The sequence below is a fragment of the Takifugu flavidus genome, chromosome 16, assembly GCF_003711565.1.
Source record: "Takifugu flavidus isolate HTHZ2018 chromosome 16, ASM371156v2, whole genome shotgun sequence".
Classification (NCBI taxonomy): Eukaryota; Metazoa; Chordata; class Actinopteri; order Tetraodontiformes; family Tetraodontidae; genus Takifugu; species Takifugu flavidus.
Genome location: NC_079535.1, coordinates 6,625,022 through 6,650,602, shown reverse-complemented (window position 1 = coordinate 6,650,602; position 25,581 = coordinate 6,625,022). Strand labels below are relative to the sequence as shown.

Here is a 25,581-nt window from a genome sequence, read left to right as displayed (position 1 = left end):
TTACGGTATTGAGAATGGCTCTGTATTTACATGTACATATATTACAACAGACTTTAATTAATCTAAGAAAAGTTTGATATTTCATCCACAATTCACACTAAAAATCAATATAAATATACATTGATGTCACAGTGACACTTAGCAAATTGTTGTTTGCATCTTTTCCGTGTTGTAAACCAGTTAAATGTCTTTGTTTCACGGGCTAAATTTGCGATACACAGTGTGATTAAAGTGCAGTCAAGGAAAATCGATCAAATATTTTCTAGCTAACACTATCAAGAACAATTTCCCATTTGCATGATTGTAAAACCACAGTTGCTCAGATAAAGAAATAATTTTCGGTCGAGTTTCCGCTCATGGCCATGTCACTCAGCTCCTTGTTTATGGACTCCTGCAGCGACCCTAGTGACAGTTCCAGCATGGGACTGGTCTCTAAACCTGGAGAACCCATTTCCAGAAGAACGTCAGACGGTTCTGCATCCACTAACTGCTCCCCGTCGCTGAGGCTCCACCTGTAGGCGCCTTCTGTCCCTGCCTCGCCCGGTTCTGAGGGTGGCTCCTCTGTGGGCGAGCTCTCTGCTGTTGGGTCTCCATCTTTGGAGGCTTTGAGTGAGGTCGTTCGTTCAATTTCTTGAACCAGTTCCTCATTTTGTTCTTTCCACTGACGAAACTTTGATGCCGTCACTTCTGAATCGTCTAAGATCTTGCTGATCTGCAGCAGCTCCGCCTCTTTCGCCTGAAGAGAAATGGCAGTGGGGGGGGGGGTTATTGACCGAACGCGCTTTGCCAAACATGGATGTTCGATTGGCTGTATGAATATTCAATGGCTGTTTAATCAAGTCATTTCCTTCTACTGTGTCACAGGAGGCCTGACATTTTCTCTCAAGGAACATCACGTAATTATCGGGCTGGTACTTCTCTGCCAATCAGGGGTTAATGGTTTTGTCACACCGTAAGCAGCACATTAAATCTACAGTGAGACATTGCTTCAATAAGGACCAGCAGCAATGCTTGTTTAAAAATAAGACAGCATAAACCATTTTTATTTGATGTAGAGGGAATATTGGAGTTGGACAATTATCTTCAGGTATCCGCTACGGACCCTGTGGCACAGTGGTTGACCTTTGACCTGCTCTGTTTGTGCTCACCTTCAGGGTGCTCTGCAGGGTCCGGAGAGTGTGAACCTTCTCATTGATGACCGGGTTCTTGCAGCGTCGAATGAAAGATCTCCTGAAGTGGTCATGAGTGAACGGTTGCTCCTGTCCCGTCAGAGACACGCCTCCTTCCTTTATGCTGTTCATCATCGCACCCATCTCATCCACTGGTTGATAAAGATGGCGCGGACAGACGAGAACGCCGTTAATGAGGCAAACATCACGTAACAGCACCAAGCACAAACAAAACATTGGGCTGATGTCACACATGTGTTTATCCATCTGATCACAAATGAGTGTCATGGGGGAAAATTAAGAAACAAATTTCCAATTTTGGATGAACCACATGTCAGAAGGACCATGAGTAAAGAAATATGTCTTGTGTTGAATGAAACAGCAGAAATAGAACTGGTCAAGTTTTACCTGTTCCTTTGCTGCCCCCTGTCAGTGGACTTGGTAACGGCGCCCTGTTCTTCCACTTTTGCCGAGGTAAAGTGTTGGACTGAACTTTCTGAGAGACACAATCGCACACGTAATAATCTTGATTTACTTCCAACGCTTCCAAATCTTAACAGATTTCTCAATGTGTGAACTTTGCAGTGACCTTTTTTCGGCGGGGTGAGGGTGATCGCTCGCTTTCAGATTCAGTCTCGCTGTAACATTCTGTCAGATGGAAAGGAATACACTGGATATACAAATACACTGCAAATGCATGATCTATAAGAATGTTTTTGATGAACCCATTTTGTAGAATGAATACGATCATTTATAGTAAATGAAGACAGTTTTATTAACAAGGTAATGGAGAGCAAATGATTGACGTACCTTCTTCACTATCCGGCCCTTTCTGCTTCTTGTGTTTTTGAATCGTTGTAATCAGATAATTAATCCACCTAAAGAAGTTACAAACCAAAAAGTATCAATTATGTGTCTGCAATGGAGAACGTTAAACTGCACACAAACCGGACCGCAAATCTACCGGCAGGGGGCAGTGTTGTGTAGAGAAGAACGATCACATTGCATTTATGTCCCGAGCCTCCGGATGGACTTTAGAACTTGACGTTTTTCTGCACTAACGTTTTTGCTAACAGATAGAAAGGATTGGACCGAACTCACTTGCTCATGTCGTTGACATTGTCAGCAGCAAAAAAGAAGTTCTGAAACCGCTGGTGGTACATTTTAAAAACACTGGTGAGAGAGAAAAACAGACCAACATGAGTTGAAAAACAAATGACAAGAGAAGAAGCATAATAAAACACTGCAAATTATTTATTTTACTCTGCAGCTTGATTCTTAATCATAAGATTTTTCCAAAGAGCAAACCCAATTAGGTTGAGTAATCCACCATTCATGGGGTAATAAAGCTTCTCTTTACAGCTTCTCTTTAAACAACAGCTACACCACTAGGTTTTTATGTATTTAGTCATTAGTCCATTAGTTTAAATTACAGACGACTGTAGAAGCGAACCACAAAAGACCCTTCTTACTATTTCCTCTTGTGTTCTCCAGCACTCTCTATGCTGTAGCTGGATATATTGACAAAACCTTCTGCCTTCTCATCCTGCAAAGAAAAGTTGATAAAGCAAACTCGGTGAATCATGGTCATTAATTTGGGGGCGTCAGAGACACTGACAGTCCCACCTGTTGGCTGGAGTACCAATACAGAGCCGGTCCCTTCAGGACAAACCAGAAACGCTGCCACTTCTGGGTGAGGAAGACGCTGCTTTCTTTTCTCTTCTTCCACAGCCAGCCGTCACAGTCGGGCTTGCCCAGCTCGCGGCACGACACCCGGCGTCGGCTCATGGCCGTTGTCTGTCCTGCAAAGCCCAGAATGTGTGAATAGGAAAGCAGTGATGATTTTATAGAGGAGTCCAAAACAAATGTGCTGTGGCTTAGTGCTTCAACCAATCCTTAATTTATGAAGCACGCAGCTTCTGGAGCGCTTTGGAGGTGAACTATCTTCCTCACCAATGCTTTAAATAATTATACAGGGGACGGGGAATTGAACCACCTGAAACTGCTTGGAGGGACTTTGGTAAACCTGATCATTTTTCCCACAGCTGCTACACTCAGCCTTGCACAGGCTACTCAATGACATAAATAACTGGGTGCAATAATAACAAAAGCAACTTCATATCAGCAGCGTGGTCGGCCTGTGGTGTTTGAGACTAAAGCCCTAAAAACAAAGAAGTCACACACAAAGCAAACCTTTCAAAGATGTCTTCTCTCTGTCTTTCTTCCCCTGAAAACAGAAAGAAAAGCATCTTTGTTTCAAGTTTGTGGTCAGAACATCAGCTCATGAGTTAAAATGTTTCACTTCTCTTCTTCTCTCTACCATGTGCCCCACCATCTCGGGGCAGGAACTTATGCTCGCCCGGTCCTGGTTGAGTTCCTGCAGAGAAGGACTTCGGAGTGGCCGGAAGGGAGACGGACTTCTGGGCGACGGCGACCGGCCTTCTCCTGGTCTCGGAGAGATTCTTAGGCTGTCAAACACGCCTGAGGGAATGAAGTCCAAATCAATTGTCGCACCATGTTCAGGACGTTTAAGAGGAAAGCAGCTTTGAGTTCTCTCACCTGAGGCTGATAGAGGTGACACCCCCCCCTGGTGGTCCTGGTATGACGTAAGAGTTAGACTTTCCTCTGCATCGTAGTCAGAGGCCAACTCTGACTCCTCCTGTCCCATAGGCTGCTGCTGTGCCTCTGGCCCCTGGATCGCTCTCCTGTGGTGCAGGGCACAAACAGACATAAATGAGCACAAACTGAAATAAATGAGCTCCTGAAACTGACTATTTGAAAGGAAATGACCGATAAAAAGATGAAATAGGACTTTTATACCAGGATTCTACACAGACTTAATTCAGCCTCCAACCTACTCCTACCATTTGTTTTACTCCCACAATGCAACGCCATTACTGTTCTGCTTCTTTCGTTGCTGTGTTCTTTTTTCATTGTCTTTTTCATCTCCAACAACCCATTCATCTCCTCCTCGTGGCCCTCCTGTTCTCTCATTTCCAGTCAGTCGTGAGTTGCGGCTCCCCATCGTGGAATTTGAGGCATTCGCAATGTGACCTCATCCAAAACTTGGCGGTGGATTAATGAGGTCAGCGGGGTTCTTGGGAGGTTCTGCTCTAAAGCCTTGACAGTTTATTGGATCAGAGTCGAGTCCAGTTCCCTGTGATAAATGTTTTTATGCTTCCTGAGCAACAGCAGCCCAATGTTTGCTGATGCATGGACTCAAAAATCAGAGTTTATTTGAGTGATGGTGGGACAAGTGGACACTCATTTGCATAGATCCCTGGTACCGGCAGTCAGCGCCTAACCACAAATCATAATGTTGTGTATTTGTGTATTTAGTTCCTCTCAGCTGCTGCCTTCCTTTAAGTTTAGTCCTCCCCTCCTTGACCTGTCTCATCACCCCCCCCCCCACACACCGACCTGGATGCCAATGGCTCCGCCCCTTTCCCAATGTAAATAATGTGTAGTTCTTGTTTCCATGGTTCCGTTGCCAGATTGTTGTCTTATTTTAGATGATTCAGCACTCCTTTCTTGTGTTTGACCTTACTTTTAGTGAGGTTTTGTCACAGTCTGCACATTTTTATAACTCTTACCTAAAAGACAGCGACCTGACAGAAGCCGCGACCCTCTCAAATAAGGAGTGCCTCAGATTCTCTTCATCCTTTTCCTCTTCTTCCTCTGAACTCTCTGCCTTCCTCTGCACCAGAAACATTAGACATCAATAAAGGCACGTTTGGAGCGCACAAAAGGATGAGCAAACCTATCACAAGACTGCAATGAACGCCTTCCGTGTTTTCTTGGGTTTAAGGAGATTAGACAAGACAAAAGAAACAACAAAAAACATTGTATATACACACATTTAATGGAGTGATGCATGGCTGACACAGTTTAGAAATGTTTGAAGTTTTAGACTCATTTTGGCAATTCTGGGAAAAAGCGTGTAAAAGCGATCAGCCACCAGAGGGCGCTCTCGGTTCTCCAGCTTTATTTTTGGGGAGCCCTCTGTCCTCCAGATTCTTACACCATCCCTGAAGATTTTCCTTATTAAATTTTCTTATTCTGTGCAAACTTGTATAGTGCTGACATTGATGGAATAAATGCTTGTGTGTGCGCGCGTGCTCCCCTGCAGTTTGTAACCACACAGTTCAAAAGGAAAACAGCTATCACCATAGCGACATATACTGTCAGCATGCAGTGTTTGTGGAGACAGATCCCAGGTGATATTAAATAGAAAGCAGGTGTAGATACTTTAGACATAAACCTTATCGGCTGCCCAGTTTCTATTATTGTTTTCTGTCTGGACACTGGATACCACTGTTTGGGTTTTCCTTTAAATCAGCCTGATAAAATTAGCTACAAAACTTAAAAAACAATCCTTACCAACAGGTTAAATCTAATTTAAAGTGCCTGACCTGTGTGGATGAAACCTGGAGTGGATGTGTACGTCGGACCGACTCTGGGATCTTCTTCAGGACCAGAGTTACTCCGCTGGGATTCTCCTGCAGCTTCTTTATAAGGTTTGCTCTGCTCCACCCCACCTGATGAAGAAAGAAAGCGATACCGGGATCTGATCTGAAGGTTTTCTAACACTGTAAAATGTAAAAGCAGCACGAACATGAGCAGCCATTCTCACCACGATCTGGTCGTTGACCTGAATCACTTCATCGCCAGCCAAAATCTTCAGGTAGACATCGGAGGATGGCTGCGAAGGTAAACAGGACACAAAAATTGTACTTTTCCCATGTGAATTACATTGACTGAGCAGCTTTAGCGTTTACCTAGAGCAGGTTAATTATACATCTGTTACGGTGACATTTAGGATTGGGTGAAAAAAAGAAAAAATGTGAACAACTGAATTATTGAATTACTTATTCTCATGATTAAAGGCAATCATGAGTTACACATTTTTTACAGGATTCAGGAATATGCATAATTAAAACGGCCCAGTAATTTAATGCATGAATGATGATGAACACGTATAATGGTTATAGAGCGTTGATGGGTTGACATTGATTCCCCATAAAGCTCATTTAAACGACACAATTGGGCCCCTCGGCATTTAGTGAAGTCGTCTGGTTTTTCTTTGGAAGTTGCTGTTCAGAGGAAAATGTGGCCCGGAGCAAATGGATGTTTCCATTGTACAAAACTGTTCTTTTCTTCATATAACAACATTAATCTGTTCAGCACCAACAATTTTCAGGACAACCCACAGACATGTTGCAATGTGATGAAACAATTTTCCCAAACAGCAATTTTACGTGAACCCGACAAAGAAAGAAATGTGATTTTGGTAGATTTCGTGAATGTAGCTTAAAATAGCGCCCCCCAGTGGATGGAATTAAAGTGGCAAAAAGTACACGTCCTAGCAGTGTTTGCAACTTAACATCATGATGACTCCCCATAATATCTGAGGAGTTCACTCCTCAGTGAACGGGGCCACACCGGAGGGTTATCAGAGGAGTTTGGATCCTGACCCCCACCCGTAACGTCTAAGATAAGCTCCACAATCATCAGAACTGGGGAGCAGACAATCTCAGCGATGCCTGTGCAGTAGCAGAGGAGTCGGGGATGCTCCTCTGTTGACATCATGGAAAAATAACATCTCCCCCTTACAGTCCTGGAGGGAGCTGGAGCTTCCCTCCCTGCTTAACACGCATGATGAACACTCGTCCAGCTGATGAACACTCGTCCAGCTCATTTTACATCCTCCAGAACTGATTAGCACTTCTTAGGCCCATCATGTCAAAGAATACTGGACTGGACCACTGCTACTTGACGTTAGCCTGACTTCTTTAGCCAGTTCACCTTCTGCAGAATCACAAAATGTCCTTTTTTTGCCAAATCTCAGTGGGACTGACCCAAAAAGCCCCAGTGAGCAAATAAAGTTGAGGACCACAGTCGTGACTGATCATCTGTGGGGCTTGGGTTTTGTGAAGCAGCACTAACAAAGAATGTAACAGGGTCGGCCTTTGAAGCCGAGCTAAAGGTGGCCGCGGGAGGGTAAGTGAGCGCGCCTTACCTCAGCGGCAGCTCCAGTCACGTAGTGATTACTGGAGCCAGTCGATGCTATCTCAATCCCCTGAGAAAGGGGGGAAAAAAACAGAGACGTTAACCACGTTTCCAGGCCGACAAAGCTGCAAACGCACAATGTGACAGCGCTGTCTCGTTATCGTCAGCACAGAGACTGGCGCCTGTCTGAACATCAATGGGTCAGGCTTCAATTGCGATCAATACTGGTCAAAAAAAGCTGAACGGGCCCCGACACACCAATAAATCCAGGGGAAAAAGCCAGTAATAGCTGACAGTGTATCTTACAAAGAGTTGATCGAAGGTCTTTTTAGAATTTTTAATTAATGACAGGTCTTGTGCATGAATGCGCTGATAAACTGTGGACTTTCCTGGGGTGGCTGCAACTTGAATGATAGGATAATTAAGAGGGAAGAGGAAATGAGGGCATCTATTGTGACATTCCTCTCTTTACTTCCTATTTCTTTGAATCATTCAGAAGAATTCAGGGATCCGGTCAGTTTTTCTCTTTACTGCTTCGTGTTCAGCAAATTTAGAATAAACGCTTCCCTGTATAAACATTATTTTTTGGCGAAGCACTGCATTTACACTCCTGCAACCAACCACAGTTGCTTTGTGCATCGCTGCAAAGCATCAAATCCATGTTGGAGAACATTCAAGGGGAGAAGAAAATGTCCACACCTTTATGAAATAACTGAGAATTATAACGAATACACCAAGATGGGAGCTGGAGATGCAGCCTGTTTCATAGAAATCAAATCAAAAGGACGCAGTGATGATGCACATGAAGAGGGCCATAATTGCTGGACTGAATGTACCTTGTGAAGAGGAGAGAGATGAGAAAGAAGGGGTAGGGGGTGGTCTGCAAATAACAAAGAAAAAAGAGAGCGAAAATGGAGGACCTTGAATTAGACTGAAGAGGAGGTGAGTGGAACAAAGCGGCAATGGAAACGTCCCAGCAAAGATGGGGGCAGGCCGAGCTGAAAAAGATGGAGGAGTAAGAAAATAGGAGGAAATTGGTAAAATGACACAAAGGAGAGAGAATGAGAGAGGAAAAGCTTCAATAAAGAGTAAGTAGCCCTTAAATAAATGCAGAGTTAATGTAAAGTTTCATGTTCCCACAAGAAAAAAAGACTATAATCCCCAGATAGTCCAGATTAGGTCCAAACTGATACGTCAACCATAGAGCGACAGAATAAAGAGCTTCACCAGCTTGTCGCCGGGCGACACGGGCACCAAATCGACGCTCTCCAGCTGAGCGGTGTGGGTCAGAATAGCCTCGGGGCTGGTGGTCAAGATGTCGTCGCACGCCGCCGTCACCTGGCGACACTGCGGAAGAAGACAATTACACACGAGTGTACTGGAAAACAACCGCACGGGGGACGGAAGAGAGAGCACTCACCACGGAGATGATGTCCTTCTCCTTTTCATAGACAGTGGAGTCCTGCTGGATGAGCGAAAGATGACAGAATTTAAACAGAACTGGGCGCCTGTGACACAGTTTAACTTTGCTATTGATTATTTTCTTAGAAATGGGGACGACCTCATTGTCCTCCCCACATACATCCTATTTCCTCTTCGCAGGAAATGGAAGACAACTATATTCGAATCTCTACTTGTGCGTCACTCCAGGCCACAGACATGTGACGAAGACTCTTAAAAATACACATTTACACTTAATTTAGCGGGTGATGTCAAAGTAAAACAAAGATAGGAAGTGCTTATCAGTGTCACACGCACAATAACCAACAGGCTGGAGCTAAGATGCTTCATCTGTGATAAGAGGGGGAGAGGGTGATAAAGATCAAACGGACTTGAGAGCAGCAGATGGAACAACTGAAGCTCATTTAGGTGGCTGGTCAGTGTGCAGAGTAAAACAAAGTGTTAATCCCTTTGAAATGTAACAAGAAATCACAGCTAGTGAAAGGTTCTGGCATGAGGAAGCAGGGAGGCGTGTGGTTGGGGGCGGTTGGTGTTTGTTGTGTGTGACTGTGCTGCCATCTTCCCCTCTGTGATGGATGTAGATTTAAAACAGATCTCGTCGCATTAGCCCAAAACAAAGCTTAGCCAAGCAATGGCGCTCAACCTGGAAAAAAACACTTGGAGTGATGGTGGGGCTAATTATAAGCCAGCCAGCTGATCTCCCTGACCCGACTGCTAACATTGCCATCGACATGTTATGATTTCACAGCAACGTCTAAAAAAAGATTTTGCCATTAGGAAGAGTCTGTGCCACATGATAGTAGCACAACAGATTCGTCAGCATGACACAGAGTCATGCTGAGGCTTTGACGCTAATGTCAGCGGGCCTGTTGTGACAGCGCTACGATGCTAACTGATATCACGCTAATTAGCATTTGACACCAACCACGTTGTTGATAATGCTGAAGTTATTATAGCGTTGTCACAGTAAAACTGAGCGGCTCTGCTACCAAGCCATCTTTTTTGGGTTCTTCACCACAGCAGCACTACCGGTTTTACATTTCTTCAAAACTTCAACAGAACAGGAAATAAGACATTCTCTGTGTCCTTCCTTGTAAACAAGGTCACATCAGGACATCTTCAGGTGCGTGTTCAAATACTGAAGCACCCAAGGCCTTCAACAATTCTAAATATGGCTGTCATATGTTTTCAAAGATTAAAGCCACATTACGACTTTCACGATTGTGCTTTTATATCAAGCAAGAGGAGTAAAGAAGCCAATAAAAGTGTGAAACCCACGCTCGAAGACGCCCATACAGAAATTCTGCGGAAAAAAATTTCCATCTACTTTGCTGAATGAGAAGAAAGCTCTTGTGTGCTGTGTTGTGAAGGACTGGTGTGTGGCTCGATCAGGCGGTGCACTAATTCTCCTGCAGCGGCCTGTACCCGAAAGCTGTTTTCTCAATAGTTGTCTTGGAAACAAAGGACACGCTGTGACGTGGGCGTAACGTTCTTTAAAGAAATGCGAATGGACGTGTGCATACTGGACAAACACACACTGGTGCAGAATCGTACGGACACGTGAACGCACCGTACCCCTTTCTATCGTGATCCGCAGGTTCTGGTGCGACAGTCTACTGTCCTCGTGTCACAGCCTGTTTATAAACCTGGACTCCCCAGCTAGCTTTCTATTTACCCCCAGGTCAAATTCTGGCTATAAAAAGCCTGGAAGACACATCGGATCTCTCTGACACCCGCTGTCCATCTGATCTCCATGTTTTTTCCTCCAAATAGAATATTTCTTCCGACCCTTTGTGCCATCATTGTCTTTCAGCACACAAGCGCTCTATTATTTCACTGATCTGTCATCACTACATGTCTTATTTAGCTTCAGCCATTTTATTTTCTGTTGCATTCTTCACGCTTGAAGGGCTTGCATTTGTCACAGTAGCTGGACTTCCTTCTAACGCAACGATTAATCAAGGAATAAAATGGGCAACCGAACATCTATTATGTCTAGATTGAACAATAATGTCTCCCAGAGGCCTCTGATTACTCTGCCTCTTAAAACTGAGCTAAGCTCAGAACAATCACAGCAACATAACTGACTGCGCGGAGCAATTTTTTTATTCTGCGAGTGGATGTGAAGTCACATGTTTGTGAAACCGCTTGTTCCGCCTCTGGGCCCGGGGCTTTGTGATGACGGTCCGGTGGAGGGAGGCCGGACATATTTCTCATTCTCTCTCATCAGTCAGGCAGGTGTAAAACCTTCCGCACCCATCAAAACTGACCTTTCGGCCGCCCCCCCGATGACATCGAGCGCACCTGCAAAAACAGATACTGCGCAGGGTTCGATGAAAGAAAAGGGTCCCGTCTGTTTCTGGGGAGAGGGGGGGGGGTCATTGAGTTGCTGGCGGTGAATCATTCAATTCAATTCAATGATTCACCAGGTGGACTATGAGCCAATCACAGTCTGGCCTTTTTGCCTTCACGGTCAAAATGATCAAAACACAAGTCTTTGAAATGCAGCGTTTTTTTGAACAGTACAAGCAGGAACGGAGTGAGCGGCAGCCACATCAAAAAATGAAACGAAGGCCGCGAGGGCTTTATCTCGCTAATCGCACGGTCAGCGCCGCGCTGCTGTGAATAAAAACGGACCTGATTCATTTGGAAGCGGTAAAAACATCCTGCCGGGCTCAGGTGTGATGCCAAAAATCCAAACAGTGCATCTGTTCCCTGCAGTGAAAAGGAACGAGGCCACAAGGTTCAAGTGATTTGACAGAAAAGTTTCTCACCAAAAGTGTCGCAAACTTGCTGATACACCTCAAATAATGTCTGAAATATCACCAGCATATTAGGATTTTTATAGCGTTTAAAGTGAAGGTAAAGTACAGCGCTAAGCCGGCAGTGAGGTGAGGACTTTACCTGTCGTGCTGGGCAGGTGTCCAGAGCTGCTATATTTAACCGCCTCTCACTGAGCGTCCTCTTTCTCTCACAGCTTCCCCATGACGGGCTCTCTACCTCCCTTTAATCGTCTCTTATCTCAGACTTCTTTGTCCCCATGAGGATGTTTATCTCCAGCTTCACAACGGTGCCACAATAAGGTGCCTGTTGCTCCCCCACTGTCTGTTCGTGCACTCCCCCAGGAGTCACAAGCCATTAAAGAGTCATGGTACAATCCCTCCTACTCCTCCTTCTTGCTCCTCCCTCCGCCCCTCCTTCAGGCGCTACAACATATCCAGGCCTGTCCCTTCTTCTACCTGCTAACGCAATTTCCCCCCAGTTCACACTTCACCTAGTGACAAAAATTGCTTCATCTTTCCACTTGCAGAAAGTTTCCCGCGCATCCACAGCGACGTAGAGGTAAAGAAACCCAAACCATCGTCTCCGGCGAACCCAAAGCTTCCCTGAGCTCCTCCAGCTATGCCAGGAATGTAAAGATAAAGATGTTACTTAAGCTGAGCAGGGAAGCACTGTGTGTGTGTGTGTGTGTGTGTGTGTGTGTGTGTGTGTGTGTGTGTGTGTGTGTGAGTGTGTGTCTGTGTCTTTACCTGTTGTATTTTAACAGGAGTTAAAAACAAACCGCTAACTGCCTAAAAGGTCATAGTTCCTCTTTGAGAGTTAAATATGCGTGACACCCAAAATAAAAACACTCCTCACATATGCTTCCACATTACATTCAAAAGCTTTAAGCTAACAGTGATGCATTTACAATAACAATGGACCAACCTTGTTGACAATGTCTCCCAGCTCCTTGCAGTAGCTGAATATGGTCTTACTGATAGCGCCCCCACTCAGCTGGAAAAACTGATATCTGGAAAGACAACAATGACTCCAGTTAGAAACTGGGCGCTGTGTTTTAACAGCATGTCAGTGCTAAAAAGTGCGGTGCTACTTTTGGAGGTTTGACCAACCCCCAAAAACAATCCCACGCTATTCTTTTCACACTTTAAACCTGCAGCAACACGAGCACCCGCGGCTATTTTCGTGAAGAATCACTTCCTGACATCAACACAACTGCGGAGAAAATAGAAGCTGGAGTGGTGCACATGTAACGGTTAGATAACTCCCTCTCCGATCACCTGTTGAGCAAAGAGAAGAGTCCCTTGGCGGAGGTGATGAGCTCCACCACCAGCTGCAGGACGCTGGTCGGCAGCTTGGTGGTGCTGCCGCCGTCGTAGCCAATGATGCGCCAGCGGCTCTGGATGCCCATCTGGAGGGAGTGGGACACGGCACGGAGCTTTTCCGTTACACTGCGCAGGCTCTCGCCGCCTATGCCGTACATCTGGGGAGCACAGACACAGAGACAGGTCAAAGGACAAGCCCACCGTTACTGTTGCATAGCGACGCCATCTCTGTAAATGCTCCACTTTGGCCGGTGGCCTCGGAATCAAAGGCAGCGAGGGTTATTCAAGCAGCTGAAAACCATGCAAAATGAATGAATTAGCATTTATTATCTACTTTCCGCGTCTTTACATCCTGTTCTGTTGCAGCCTCTGAAATGAACGCAGGAATGAGGCGCAAACAGGCGCTGCACTAAAATCACCTCTCACGTCACATCTCATTAGCACTTCCACTAGTTTCCTGTTTTGATCAGGTTGGAAACCTAATCCAGAGCTACAGTCCCGATTAAAATCCGGATCAGCTTGTCCGCGCAACACAACACATGCTTTTCGCATCCAGCCACCCATTTTCTGTCAGTAATTCTTAAGTACATAATTCGAAGTCGTACGTCCCTCATCTCCTTATTTACACTCTGCTGCCTGTTTATTATGTACAAAAAAAATGTTTCAAAGGTTTCACAACCTTGATAGGTGGCGTGGAGGCCTCAAGTGTTGCATTACACAGGGAAGTGGTTTTAATATTTAATTTATAGCAGCTAAATACCACATGTTACGCACATCGCTCCCTTGTGCGACACTACACAGAACGTGGCCCACTCGGCGGTGGTCAAGAGGTTCTAGTCCCAGCAGGCGTTGTTATGCTCATCAACCTGCGCGTCAACATGCGATCATGAATATTTCATGGTCACTTGCAGAGGTGGTAGATGTTAGTTGCGTAAGCAACGTGAACTCAGACGTGTTCCTTTCTTCCATGTGAGTGTCTGATGGTTGTTTTCTATGAATGAACTCAGTGTTGGCCCTTCATGGTGCACCAAGGCAGGCAGACACAAACACTGAATACAAATATGCCTCTATATTTGGCTGGGGGGGAGTTATTTTCTTACACAACTCGATGCTCCTGGTTTTTATTTATGCCTCCGCACTAAGTGTTAAACCTTCTCTGAGCGTTTCTGTCCATATTGGTTTCTAAATTTGCTACCGTTCTTCTTTTAAAAACAGGAAACCAACAAGCAGTCTAAGCACCCTGAGCTGTTAGCCTTATCCTCACAGACTGTTGCACCGCCGAGGCTGGAACCCTGCCTGGTTCTGTCCTTTTCAATTAGAAACAAAAGTCCTCCACTCTGGAGCAACACAGACATATGCAGCTACTTAAAGTAAGTGCTCTAAAACTCTGTTTCAATGTTGGAACGAAGAAAATCTTCAATGCAGCGGAGGAAAAACAGAGCAGAGCGTTCAAGGAGAGGCTTTTCAAAAAGACATTTGCATGTAAAGTGTATCAGGCTGACGTTTTTAACTGTAAATCTGCTTTGGTTGCACTTGAACCATGTCTAATAATATAATTTTGCTGCTGTAAAAGTGGAGGAAAATGAAGTGATAAAGTTGAAGTGGTTGTGTGCTCTGGCTGGACCTGTTGTCCTCTGCAAGAGAGCAACAACCCAACAACATTAGTGTCGGGGCGGAAGACGCAAACGTGACACGCAGGTATAGGTACACCGGAGGATGCACACGACCGCGCCACGACTCACCAGAAAGCAGAGCTTCTCCACAGCTTCCAGTATGAGCTCTTGGTGCCCGATCTTATTGACTCCCAGATTCTCCAGGTCCTTGGACGTCAGTTGCAGCAGATCCATGCCCGTTAAATGCCACGCGGAGGTGGGGTACAGCTGGAGGGGGGCGTCCAAACCTAGCAGATCAATAGGCTGGATTTAATAACAAAGAAGGTCAAGCACACACACACACACACACACACACACACACACACACACATGAACACACGTGTACAGGTGGAGACATGCAGCGGGAGTAAAGGGGATCAGTGGTAAACAAACATTAGGTTACATAAATATGCATGTAACTTGAAAGGTGTAATTGCAATTAAATAAATCAGCAACCCATAATTCTGCCATGTCATTAATATTTCAGTGTTAATATGAATGTGGAACCCATTGGTATATCAATTAATTCACTTTGGATACACTGTGATAAAGTGTCCTGATTTACAATGCAGGGCAGATTCTATTCTGTAGACTGACTGGTAATTGCTAAACTAAATCAAGTTAATCCCAAAGTGTCTAAATCCAGATATAACTAATCCAGATATATATCCTCTATAACTAAGTTTGGCCTTTTCTCTATATGCTCCATATGCTGCCGCATGAGGACATGTCTAATGTTCGGGCCTTGAACGCAACATGTCGAAACGGAGAAAATTCTGCCTGCATTTGCGTTGTTGCCACTACCGCTGCACCTTACTTAACCACTCGACTGTTGTGGCTCCTTTCTTCAACAACACGGGCCACTTCCTCATTCCACCTTCACCTTTCACTTCCAAGAGGATTTGTGCGGCGTGTCTATTTGTGTCCTCTCCAGTCCGATCAAAAAGGCCCCGTGAGACGATCAGGCTGGGTGGGGAGAAAACGCGCAGAGCGTTCCTTACCTTGGAGCCACTGGCTCACTCTCTCCTCGCTCCACGCAGTGATAGGCTCCATGCTCGGAGTCCTGCTACAGTCGCTCCTTCAGTTCCCAGCCGTCCTAGCCGACTTTTACCTCTCCGGGCTGGTGGAGGAAGAAAAAATTGACGCTGACTTGGGATCGGACGATGACGAATCGTTCTTCCACCCACAGGTACAGGTAAGAGTCTCCCTGCTGTCAGCCAATGGCGCGGGGATGTCAGGCTCGGCCGGGAGCAAAGACCCCTCCCTCACGCTCTCCCCCACCACCTCCCCCAATCCCTCACCTGCAGGAGTTGTGCTGGTGGTGCTTAATAACTTCCTTCATAATTCCGTGCGTAATGAATTCAAAGGCGGCGCAAGACGACAAGCGCAACATGTGGAGGCAGAAGGGGTGGGGTCAGGCAACACCTGAACGCGGTAGTAACTGCAGTCTGCTGTAGTCAACATGTGGTAATAACGCTGTAATCACCACGGTGATCCGTGGTGCGTTTGTGCGCATTTCTTGAAAGTCCATTCCTTCCAGGGAAGGAAATCAGCTTGTGCCTGTGTGCGCATAATCCTCTTTAGCCCTGAAACTCTCTGGAAATGGCTCCGTGTTTCACAAACAAACTCTCTTATTGTGTATAATACACAGGCATTTAAAATTAATAATGGGCTAGACAGTACTTATCAATTTAAGAATATAGCAATTGGGTTCAAAAGCGTATCATATTTATATTTCTTAATTAGGGTCTTTGATCACTTTATTCAGGTAAAAAGACATGAATCAAAAAACATGAATAACAGCGGGAGACGTCATCTGCTGATGGTGTGAAATGTTGAGCTAATCCTTGTCAGGGGTTTATAGTAAATCGGGAGGCAGAGGGCAGCAGCTGATAGAGAGCTTAGAGCCACGGAAGAGCTGCCCTCTGATATCTGGCACCCCCTGCTGTTATCCTCTTTGAACCAGCAGAAAGAGGGCGACACGCCAGGTCAGGGTTGGCAGAAAAGACCAGCGTGCGTGTTGCGTATGCGTGCTACCTGCTATTTTTGTCAATAATCAGAGAACATCCATGGCAACACAGCAGGGATATGTGGGTGAACTGTGTAGAACTCTTTCTGGGCCTCCATGATGTGATGATTCCGCGTCAAATCACCTAATATAATCTGCATCTTGTGTGCTGGAGTGGGCCAACCCTCTGGATTAATCCATCCCAACGAAACAGTGGCACAACGATCGGTGACGGCAGATTACTTTCTGAAATTCTCAGGAGCCCAGCCCAAATGTCAGATACCAGAGAAACAGCTTCAAGTCCCAACATGCTGTTTTGCCGCCGCAGATGTAGGATTATGAGGTTTCCTGCGAAACAAAGTGTCGACAGGGGGACGAGGCTGAATTTGACAAGCTTGGGTGGAAAACACATGTCAGCTGCCATCCTCCTGCTCCTCTGCTCTCTTTAACAGTGGCTAATCTCGGCCCAGTCCTTCAGCATTTAATCTGTGTGACAAACGATAGCGCCACTAATGTCTAGGATACAAGAATCCAGATTGCTCCTTGTCTCCGTGCGGCACAGAGGCAGGCTTGAGCTAATTCATTTGTTGCACAGTGCAGCCCCCCCGAAATTTTCATGCACTGCAGACGTGTGCTCGGATATTATGACTGACGCTACAGTATGTATGGAAATTCCATGAGGATGCACTTAAGTGGAATCAGTGCTCAGCGGCCATGCTGCCTCAGCACTTTAATCCCCTGCATTAAATAAACTTTATTTAAAGCACAGTCGCGGATCTAATCTGCTTTACGCACAATTTGTACATTTGCCGTAGCAGCAGGGAAGCAAAAACACACCGAGGTTATGCAACTCTTCCAACGCCATGATGGCACATTGCTTCTTTGGTGAGTGTTTATTCATAGAGATCTCCAGTTAACCTTCTGTCAGACACTAAAAATCACTATAGAGATGTGCAAATGCAGGTGTGAACCTTCTTTTCGTTTAAATATCTAAATGAATAAAAGCAGGGAAACATCTAAACGCTGGATTATTTGAAGGTATTTCAAAATGTATAAAACAGTGGCAGTATTTACACTATGTGTGTGTGTGTGTGTGTGTGTGTGTGTGTGTGTGTGTGTGTGTGTGTGTGTGTGTGTGTGTGTGTGTGTGTGTGCCCAGCACGGCACGGCACTATGTATTGCATGATTCATTGCTTCCTCTTTTGCACACTCAGCATCCCTCTCCTCCCCCTGCTGCAAAGTCAAACTGCCACACAGCCGTATCGTCATTTCATTTCTGCCCTGTCCTTTGCGCCTTTTTAGGTGCTGCACGGTGCAGTCTCGCCTCACTGAGTCGCTGCCCAGGATGCTTTCTGTGTAGCTCGGTGTGTGTGTGTGTGTGCGTGCGTGCGTGCATGCGTGCATGTTGGGGGAGTTGTCTTAGGGTATCCCTGAGGTCTCTGTCACATGGGAGACACCTCTGAGTCATCCCTGTTGCCTGTGACGTCACCGGAGGGTCCTTTGATGATGCAGAGGTCCCCCTGCTGTTGGGGGGGGGGCGACTTAATGTTTCCAGCAGCAAAATATCAGTATTCCTTCACTTTTAACTTTTTAAACAAGTTGTTTTCTTATGTTGACCTGTCGTATAGAACAGGAAGAATGTACTACTGTCTAAAAGAGCTGGAGGATCTCCTGCCATGAGATATTGCCTGCATTACAGCCTTTGATGGGCCCCACTGTGGCCCAGCACGTACATATTTATGAGCTCCCACTGGAGGAGCCATAAACCATCAGGAACAATCTGCAGCTTCTGTTAAAAAAATAGAGAGGATGAGAGATGAGGCAGCGCATCGGGGGGCTTCCAATGGAAGCTGCTTATCCATCATCAAGCAGTTATCCGGTCATCGTGGGCTCAGGGATGGTGGCGACTTTGAATATCACGAGTGAGGGACGAATGGCAGTGATGTCATCTCACCTTCCTGCCACCCTCCATTGGCTCGTCTGTATGGAAATGAGCTGACTTCTGTCTCCATTGGCTTATTTGTCCTGCATTTGAAGAGACTTGTGCAAAAAAAGGGGGATTATAAATATGTTACTTTACACTCGACCAAGGCACGGTCTAAACCAACATGTCACCGGGTTTCTACTGCAGATATGCTCCCAAGCCTCGAGGACACAGAGTCCAAAAGTCAGCTGTTCACGTGTCCAGGCAGGGCTCCATAGCTGCGCTGTCAGTCACACCCACGTTCAGTGTCCTCAAAGGCTGTCTGCCGGCCCGGGCTGAGGCAGTTCGACACACTCCAGGTTTCATTACTGAGCCAACCAAACCAGTTCCCTGCGAAATCCACTCGGAATTGAATGAAGCATGAAGAGGGCCATGAAGGCTGGAGGGGAACATTATATTGAGGACTGGAAGCAGCAGCACAAGGGCTGTTGTCTGGATGGCACGGTCCAAATTCTAACCTTCTATTCTTTACGTTGTGTTTATTGTGTAATGTGTTATGTAATATTGAAAAAAACAAAGACTATCTAGTGCCTGAGAGGGGGCTCTGGTGGCAAGGCGCTGGTATATTCCCATGAAATTCCACACAGAAAGGACAAATCACTCTAGTTAATACCTATATATTTGGCAACCATATATCTTGTTTTTCATTTTCACCGGCCAGTGCGCTTGTCCAGCGTGCACATCTCAGTCCCAGTTGCATCTGTTGAATGGCAGAGAGCAGCTGGCTCCCGAGCAGCAGCCTCCACCTCTCTGCATTACGTAGTTGCAGCTCGCCTCTCCGCCGGATGATGGCGCGATTGGACCTGGGCGGAATTGGCAATGGGAAAAAAAGGGGGGGTGGTCGGATAAAATTCAGCTTGAGTCTGCCAATAATAGCCCGAGTTGGAGCGTGCTCGTACTACGGAACCGCGGTCCCTGCGCGCATCGCACACTGTCGGAAGTGAGGAGTGAAGAAGTCCTGCCTGTCCACCAGGGAGGGAAGAGCAAGCGAGCACGGAGGGAGGTCTGAATCCGTCGTCGGTTGCAAAGACAGCGCGGACTCTGGTAATACCTTGAGGTGGTATTAGACCGAGGCGCAACCCCATTAAAGGATCACACTGGTGTGCACGGCGCTTCGTTCCTCTGCGTGCTTGTCAAACCCAAATTCCGAGTGTCCAACGCGCGTACCTGGGAGGACAAGGGGGGTTCTTGCTGCTTTCGGTCGGACAATCACTTTGAGGGGAAACAAGCAAGGTGGTCAGCCGGCGCTGAGGTCCAGTCAGGGGATTACAATTGTTTGGAAAGCTTGCGGCGTCTGCGTGCGCTCCTTCTCCGTCTCCCCCAAACGGAGCGCTGATCGTTCTTCTCCAGCTGCACTTCGGACCCGAGAGAAGGAGGTTTCCAACCAGCGGCACTTGACAGGAGCTCCACCAAAAGGGAAAAAAAGGAATCTCAGGAGAGGGAATTTGATCCGCTGAAGGGGAAAGAGAAAATCCTTCGAAAATGCCTCTGGCACAGATTGCGGAGCCATGGCCCACGATGGAACTAGTGCAGCTCGAAACGGAGGTAATGAGACTTGATATGTGTTGAGCGTGTCTTTCTTAATCAGTTTATCACTTATTCTGCTTTGATTTTTATTTATAGGCGATAAAATGACCAACGTGCCTCTCGTTTGGCCCCGTTAAGTGTTAACACTGAAAGGGGAAAGTGATCTAGACGTATACATTTCAGTCAATTTCTTTTTAAACTGCAAGATTGGAGAGAACAATAACAACTAAATATACGGCCGTGACTTTAATGGATTTGTTTAATAAAAAAAATCTAAAAAAATCAGGACAATCAATATATATGATGACTTGGCATTTTTCAAGGCCATTTTTGTCCCATACTTCATATTCTTGAGGAGCAGTAGGGGCCATTTTAACCAATGTTCAATTACTCACACTTATTTTTCAGGGTCTCGGATAGTATTTATTTATTCAGAGTACTTTACCAAGCTTGGGCAGCTCAGATTTACTGCTGAACCAGAAAAGAGAAGGCGAGAGGCATAGAACTGTGACTGATCTCTGCAAATTTGTCTCTGGTGTCCACCCATCCATCCACAGTCTGTTGACTTATTCCTTACCTGGGTCAGAGGCTGCTGTTGTTTTTTAAACCCACTGTGCCTCAAGAAGGGAGCATTTTAAACATTCAGATATTCAACCTTACATTTTTGTGATTTTTAGCTGCAGGGTTGCAGGGGTGGGGCGTTTTTTTACTCTCTGTTGTACCTCATTTAGCCCTAACTAAGAACAGTAAATGTCTATTTTTACCGCACCAGTCTGATGCTTTATGATCAATGACAGGAGATGATGGTGGTTTGAGGCAAGGCTGCATGTTTAATGGAGGAAAAATAAGGAGATCTGGTTCTCTGCTCCGGTGCAGCTGATGAGCTACTTGCACTCGGACTTTCGCGCATGCAACCTGTGGCACGTCAGGCTTCTGCCCTCCCCCTTCAATTAGCCCTCAGCAGGTGAATTAGGCTGGTGCCGCTGTGCTTCAGAACCTTTATCACACGCTGACCTCGAGAGGCTCATTCAGATCAGAAACCAGGCTCATTTCCCTGTCTCACAGTCTGGGTTGCCTGTCTCTTTCCAGGTACCCGAAAAATGGAGGCGTTTATTGAATATCAATCTGCTCATTAGGTGGATAGCAAAGACAAGTTAATGAGACTCGGTGCACTGAGGTGCTTATTACAACCGTATTTTGAGAGTATTGATTGTGCAGATCCCATTGTCGGGGGTTAATTGGATGGGAGACAGAAGTGATAATTGCTAAAACATCATTTTTTCTTGTCCCTCAGGCTGCTATTTACCACGAAGCATGTTAGAGTATAACAGATGGAGCTGCACAACCTGTGAAATATAACTCTATAACGCTAAAAAAAAACTACTATGGCTTCAAACAGCTACGGCTATTCAGAGCCAAGATCATCATCGCTAACACTACAGAGTGCATGGAGATTTTCATGCATTAAACATCTTATTTGTCCTCGTGGGTCCGCGTTAGCTGTTAGAACCCAGCGTCTGTAAGTGATTTCACAGCAGGATCTGTGCCATTTTTCTTCTCACCAACCTACCAGCCAGCTGCACACTCTGGTTCCTGATCAGCCTGACTGAGCAGAAAGAGGGAAACTGGAGGCCATATCAGAAAATGTTTTGGAAGATGCACAACAGTGGGAAGTCTGCTCTACCCTGTGGACAGATGGGACGAGTGGAGCAACTCTGCTTTTTTTGTTAAATTTGGGGAAATGAAACACACCAATTCTGCTCAGATCGCTGCACGCTGTAAGGGTGTAATGAAGGGGAATCGGGTTAAGGCCTTTTGTCTTGACAAAGCGGGTGAGGAGTAAATGTGTCAAGAGAGCTGCTCGGCAAATATTTGTTTGATTGAGCACTTTAACGCATCCCTGAATCAGGTCTGTTATCAATTAACCTCTCGGTGAATCACCTCTGATAAATGGCAGACAGGCTGTCTACATCCTGTTCCTGGCGGGTCGCTGCCACCTGGAGAACTCTTGCCAGCTTGGATAGTGAAAATCCTCAAAGAATGCGGAGGAATTCTTCCCTCTGGGAATTTATACACCCTCATCCCTCATTTGCTATTTCTGAGAATCATTCCAAGCTCAGATGTTTAGCGTTCTCTGCTCCTAAGAGGCTGTGTTAAAGTCACTTTTTATATCCTTCTAAAATTCTTTCTCCACCTATTTGGCTCCAAAAAATGAATAATGAGGTCATCCTAAACATGTTTACACGGGGAGAGTTTAGGAGCAAAACCCCGTGATTCCAGATGCTAAAGAGTCTTTAACTCACCACATACTTGTCCCTGCAGAGGGGAAAGTAGGGTTAACCCATGGAATGTGTATCGTGTTTGAGGGCCAGGCGTGGTCAAGCCAGTGTAAACTCCACCAGCCTTGTGAGTGGGCTCAAATTCAGACGAGTCTGCCCGTGCATGAAAGTGTGCGCTTGCCCATGGGCTTCGCCCCTGCTAATCTGGGCGTGACGTGCGGGAACACCTGAGGAGGGCTGGGTGAGCGTGTGATAACACAACCCTGGCCCAGCGAGTGACTCTTTCGCAGCTCATCTCCCCCCCCGAAAAGAAGCTCCGAAACAACTTGTTGTCCATTTTCTGGCAATGATCTGCTCTCTGTTCTTATTGAATTTTGCAATGACAAGGAAGCAGTCCGGTAGGATTGCACGGACAAGTGAATGGCGATTGTATTTCCTAGTTGCCTAGTTACAAGGCAGCGCTGCTTGTTGCTGTTAAAGCACAGATTGATCTATCTCAAACAGTGCCTATGTAGTGAAAGCGCTGTCGCCTATATTTGCATAGCAGGGTCCTTGCTGGGCCCCAGCATGGGTCCACATGTAAATCCAGGCAAGTTTGGCCATATTTATGTGGCTGTTTGTGTATGCGTGCATGCCTGTGCTCTCATTGAGGAAGCCCAGGGGAGGGAACACGCAATTAACTGGGCCACTTGGATCGACCACGCAGAGCTAACGAGGTTGAAATGTGTCGAGCTGCATCGCGAGGAATGCCATGCCGACCACGCGTTAGCTTTTACGATCATTGCCAAACATTTCCAGTTTATCGGGCTACGTCCATCCTTGTGAGTTTTGGTTTTAGAATGGGGAGAAACAGCACCGTTTAGATAGGTTACAGTACATTGGATATGCTCAGCCAGCTCCTATTCTTTCCGGATTAGGCAGGTTGTGGTCATATGACCTTTACTGGAAGAGACCAGTGAATAGACCAGTTTTGACAAAGGTGTGTAGACTGTGGAGACAGAACATTAAGATCTTACAGGAAGCAAACACTTCTAATTTCCAACAGTTTGCTTCCTGTAAGAGCTTGTTTTCTCACGTGATTAGCATGTGTAGCAATGTAGCATGGACGGCCATCTTTTGTGTAAGGATGGGGAAATGCTAGTGAGGAGCGCTGGAATAAAGACATTTACCTCACCATCATACACTCTTGGAGAAAGCAGCTCCACATAAGATGACCATGCAGTGGTCCACCAGAGTAGTGTGCCCACTGCTGGTCTTCATCATGTAGCTTTAAACACCAACAATATGGAGGCATCAGGGGTTGATTATTGGTCTGCAAAAATGCCCATCTCATTATATCTATTACTGACATAAAGGTCCCCAAAAAGGGAGCCCACTGCATTGCTAGACAGATTGCTCTTGGCACAAATACAGAATGTAACAGTAGGTTTTACTCGTCCTCAGTTCTTTCAGTTAAAATGCTTTTTTCATTTGTTCGCCACATACAGCCTGAGCTGCTTGATGGTTAAGGGCAGCGCTTTCCATTGTGCTGTCAGCCCTCACAGTCTAAAAGAACAGGAAGAGGGGAAGAGCGCGGGCACAGAGGAAGTAAACATCCTCAGGGTCGCCTCTCTGTAGTGGAAAACCAAAGCAAAGCGCGGAAAAAGAGAGGCTGCGTCGCTGAGATTGTTCTCACACTCGTGTGGAACTCTTGGAAGGTGCTGGCTATCATAACATAGGCTGAAGTTGATGGTCAAACTGTAGAATCCTCACGATAACATTGAAATATGTGGAGGTTTTACAAACGTGCAGGACAAAAATTATATTCCGGGGAGTCAAAGTAGCTTTGAATTATATTCTCAGCCCTACTTATACTCTGAATGATGTCATTGTACTGGCATGCGTCTCTTTGAAAACCATGTCTAGTTTACACTCTGCTTCAAATCGCCATTGTTTCGCAAATAACAATCATTTTCCTCTTTGGGCAGACTCGCTTTAGTGGAGAAAGGGCGGTGGCAGGACTTTGTGTCAGCCTGAGATTATTAGGTTTACTGAGGAGCAAAGTGTTCGAGAAAATGGGCCGCTGCCGCCCACGCAGCCTTACCGATGTTTGCTCTATCGGCGTCTCCCAGCCGCACGCAAGCATGAGAAATGCACTGTTGCACGTTCTTACTATGTCTCTCCTGTGCTCCTCTCTTGACAGAACGGGCAGAGCACCGCTGAGGATGGAGTCACGCCTGCTGTTAAGGTAGCGTGCACGGCATCTCCACCACACACACACACACACACTTGTTCATACACTTGAAATGAGACCCCAGCGATTATTCATGCCAACGGCAGAAAAGCAAAATAACACGGAAAGGACAAAATTATTCTACACTTTTAGCAGTTTCCACAGCAGAGACGGTGCACATGCACGACAGTGTGACTTACTGTTAAATTTAATTCTCTTTCAATTGAATCGAAAGCCCTCAGAGGACATTAGCCGGCTGGAGTTTAATGTGTTGAATGCTGTCTGAGTGTTGCCGATGGTCACCCTGTTTGGCCCTGTGTTTCACCTGCATCAAGGTAAAAGGCTCCGATAATTATGCCGCACGCCTTCACATGTGCTCATAGCGCACACAGCTAGCAGCACACGCACCATTAATCGTCGAGTCGGCTCCTTTCCTGCCTCCTGTCCGGCCTCCATGCCTCATTGTCCGGCACCGAAACCCGATCCCCCCCCGTAAGCGATTATGCTGCAGCCGTGTAGCTGAGGAGACTGAATCATTCCCCCGCATTTAGCTCCTTTTTTTTTCTGTCCTCGATCTCACGGGAGTCTGGGGAGCGTGTCGTCATTACACTCAGCTGAGGACAATGTGAGTAAGAACTGAGCGTTCTGATGTGAAGTCAAGGAAGTCTTTGGGGTGCATAGTGGTCAAAGGCATTAATGTTTGATGGGGAAAGTGAATGAGGACAATGTCTATCAGATTTATTTATTTTTAGATGTGTGCAGTTTCAGAATAATGTGAGCCTAATTTAAGAAAAACTGGTACTTTCAGATGTGCTGTATACATCACCATAGACTCCTTCCTCCAACTTTATCTCATATATTATCACCAGATTTGATATTTGATGCCAGATAGTTTGAATCCTGAGATTACACATAATAATGAAGAAAACTGCTCTGAAACTGAAACCCAAGATAATCCGCTCACATCAATGCACATATTGTCTGGGTCTGGTACCTTGCTAATCACATTTTTGCAATCTGACTCGATTCAATTATCAGTCTGGCCGGGTTGGTGCCGTGTTACCTGTTGACCTAATTGATTGCCGAGTAATTTGGTAATTAGATGACTTATGTAATGCTGTTAATCAAGATGTCCTCAGACAGCTTGCGTCGCTTCTCCCCGCGCGGCTGCAGG

At 46.0% G+C, this 25,581-nt stretch overlaps 2 protein-coding genes across 7 annotated transcripts in view; one reads left to right on the top strand and one right to left on the bottom strand.

The window, feature by feature from the left end:
* Nucleotides 1–8: 8 nt before the first annotated feature.
* On the bottom strand, nt 9–15,559 carry cnksr1 (connector enhancer of kinase suppressor of Ras 1). 5 transcript variants are annotated; one of them, XM_057011940.1, is made up of 21 exons: nt 15,399–15,559; nt 14,488–14,645; nt 12,701–12,903; nt 12,348–12,432; nt 8,599–8,643; nt 8,406–8,525; nt 7,189–7,248; nt 5,803–5,871; nt 5,582–5,707; nt 4,763–4,866; nt 3,729–3,874; nt 3,490–3,650; nt 3,363–3,396; nt 2,796–2,971; nt 2,642–2,715; nt 2,271–2,342; nt 1,980–2,047; nt 1,759–1,817; nt 1,578–1,665; nt 1,149–1,321; nt 9–736 (listed from the first exon to the last, which is right to left on the bottom strand). In XM_057011940.1, exons 1-21 carry the CDS (start codon nt 15,448–15,450, stop codon nt 320–322), a joined length of 2,490 nt encoding a protein of 829 aa, XP_056867920.1. In that variant the 5' UTR covers nt 15,451–15,559; the 3' UTR covers nt 9–319. The 5 variants fall into 5 exon arrangements, with proteins under 5 accessions (XP_056867920.1, XP_056867922.1, XP_056867921.1 ...); XM_057011942.1 differs by having other exon boundaries at nt 3,502–3,650; XM_057011941.1 differs by having other exon boundaries at nt 8,599–8,640.
* rps6ka1 (ribosomal protein S6 kinase a, polypeptide 1) overlaps nt 15,449–25,581 on the top strand; it is a 31,297-nt gene continuing 21,164 nt past the window's right edge. Inside the window, exons 1-2 of one of the 2 annotated variants that reach the window (XM_057011945.1) lie at nt 15,449–15,592; nt 24,378–24,422. In XM_057011945.1, coding sequence (XP_056867925.1) covers nt 15,449–15,592; nt 24,378–24,422 — 189 coding nt within the window. Of the gene's footprint in view, nt 15,593–19,294; nt 19,935–24,377; nt 24,423–25,581 lie in introns of those variants that run through there. The other variant, XM_057011948.1, reaches the window with a different exon arrangement.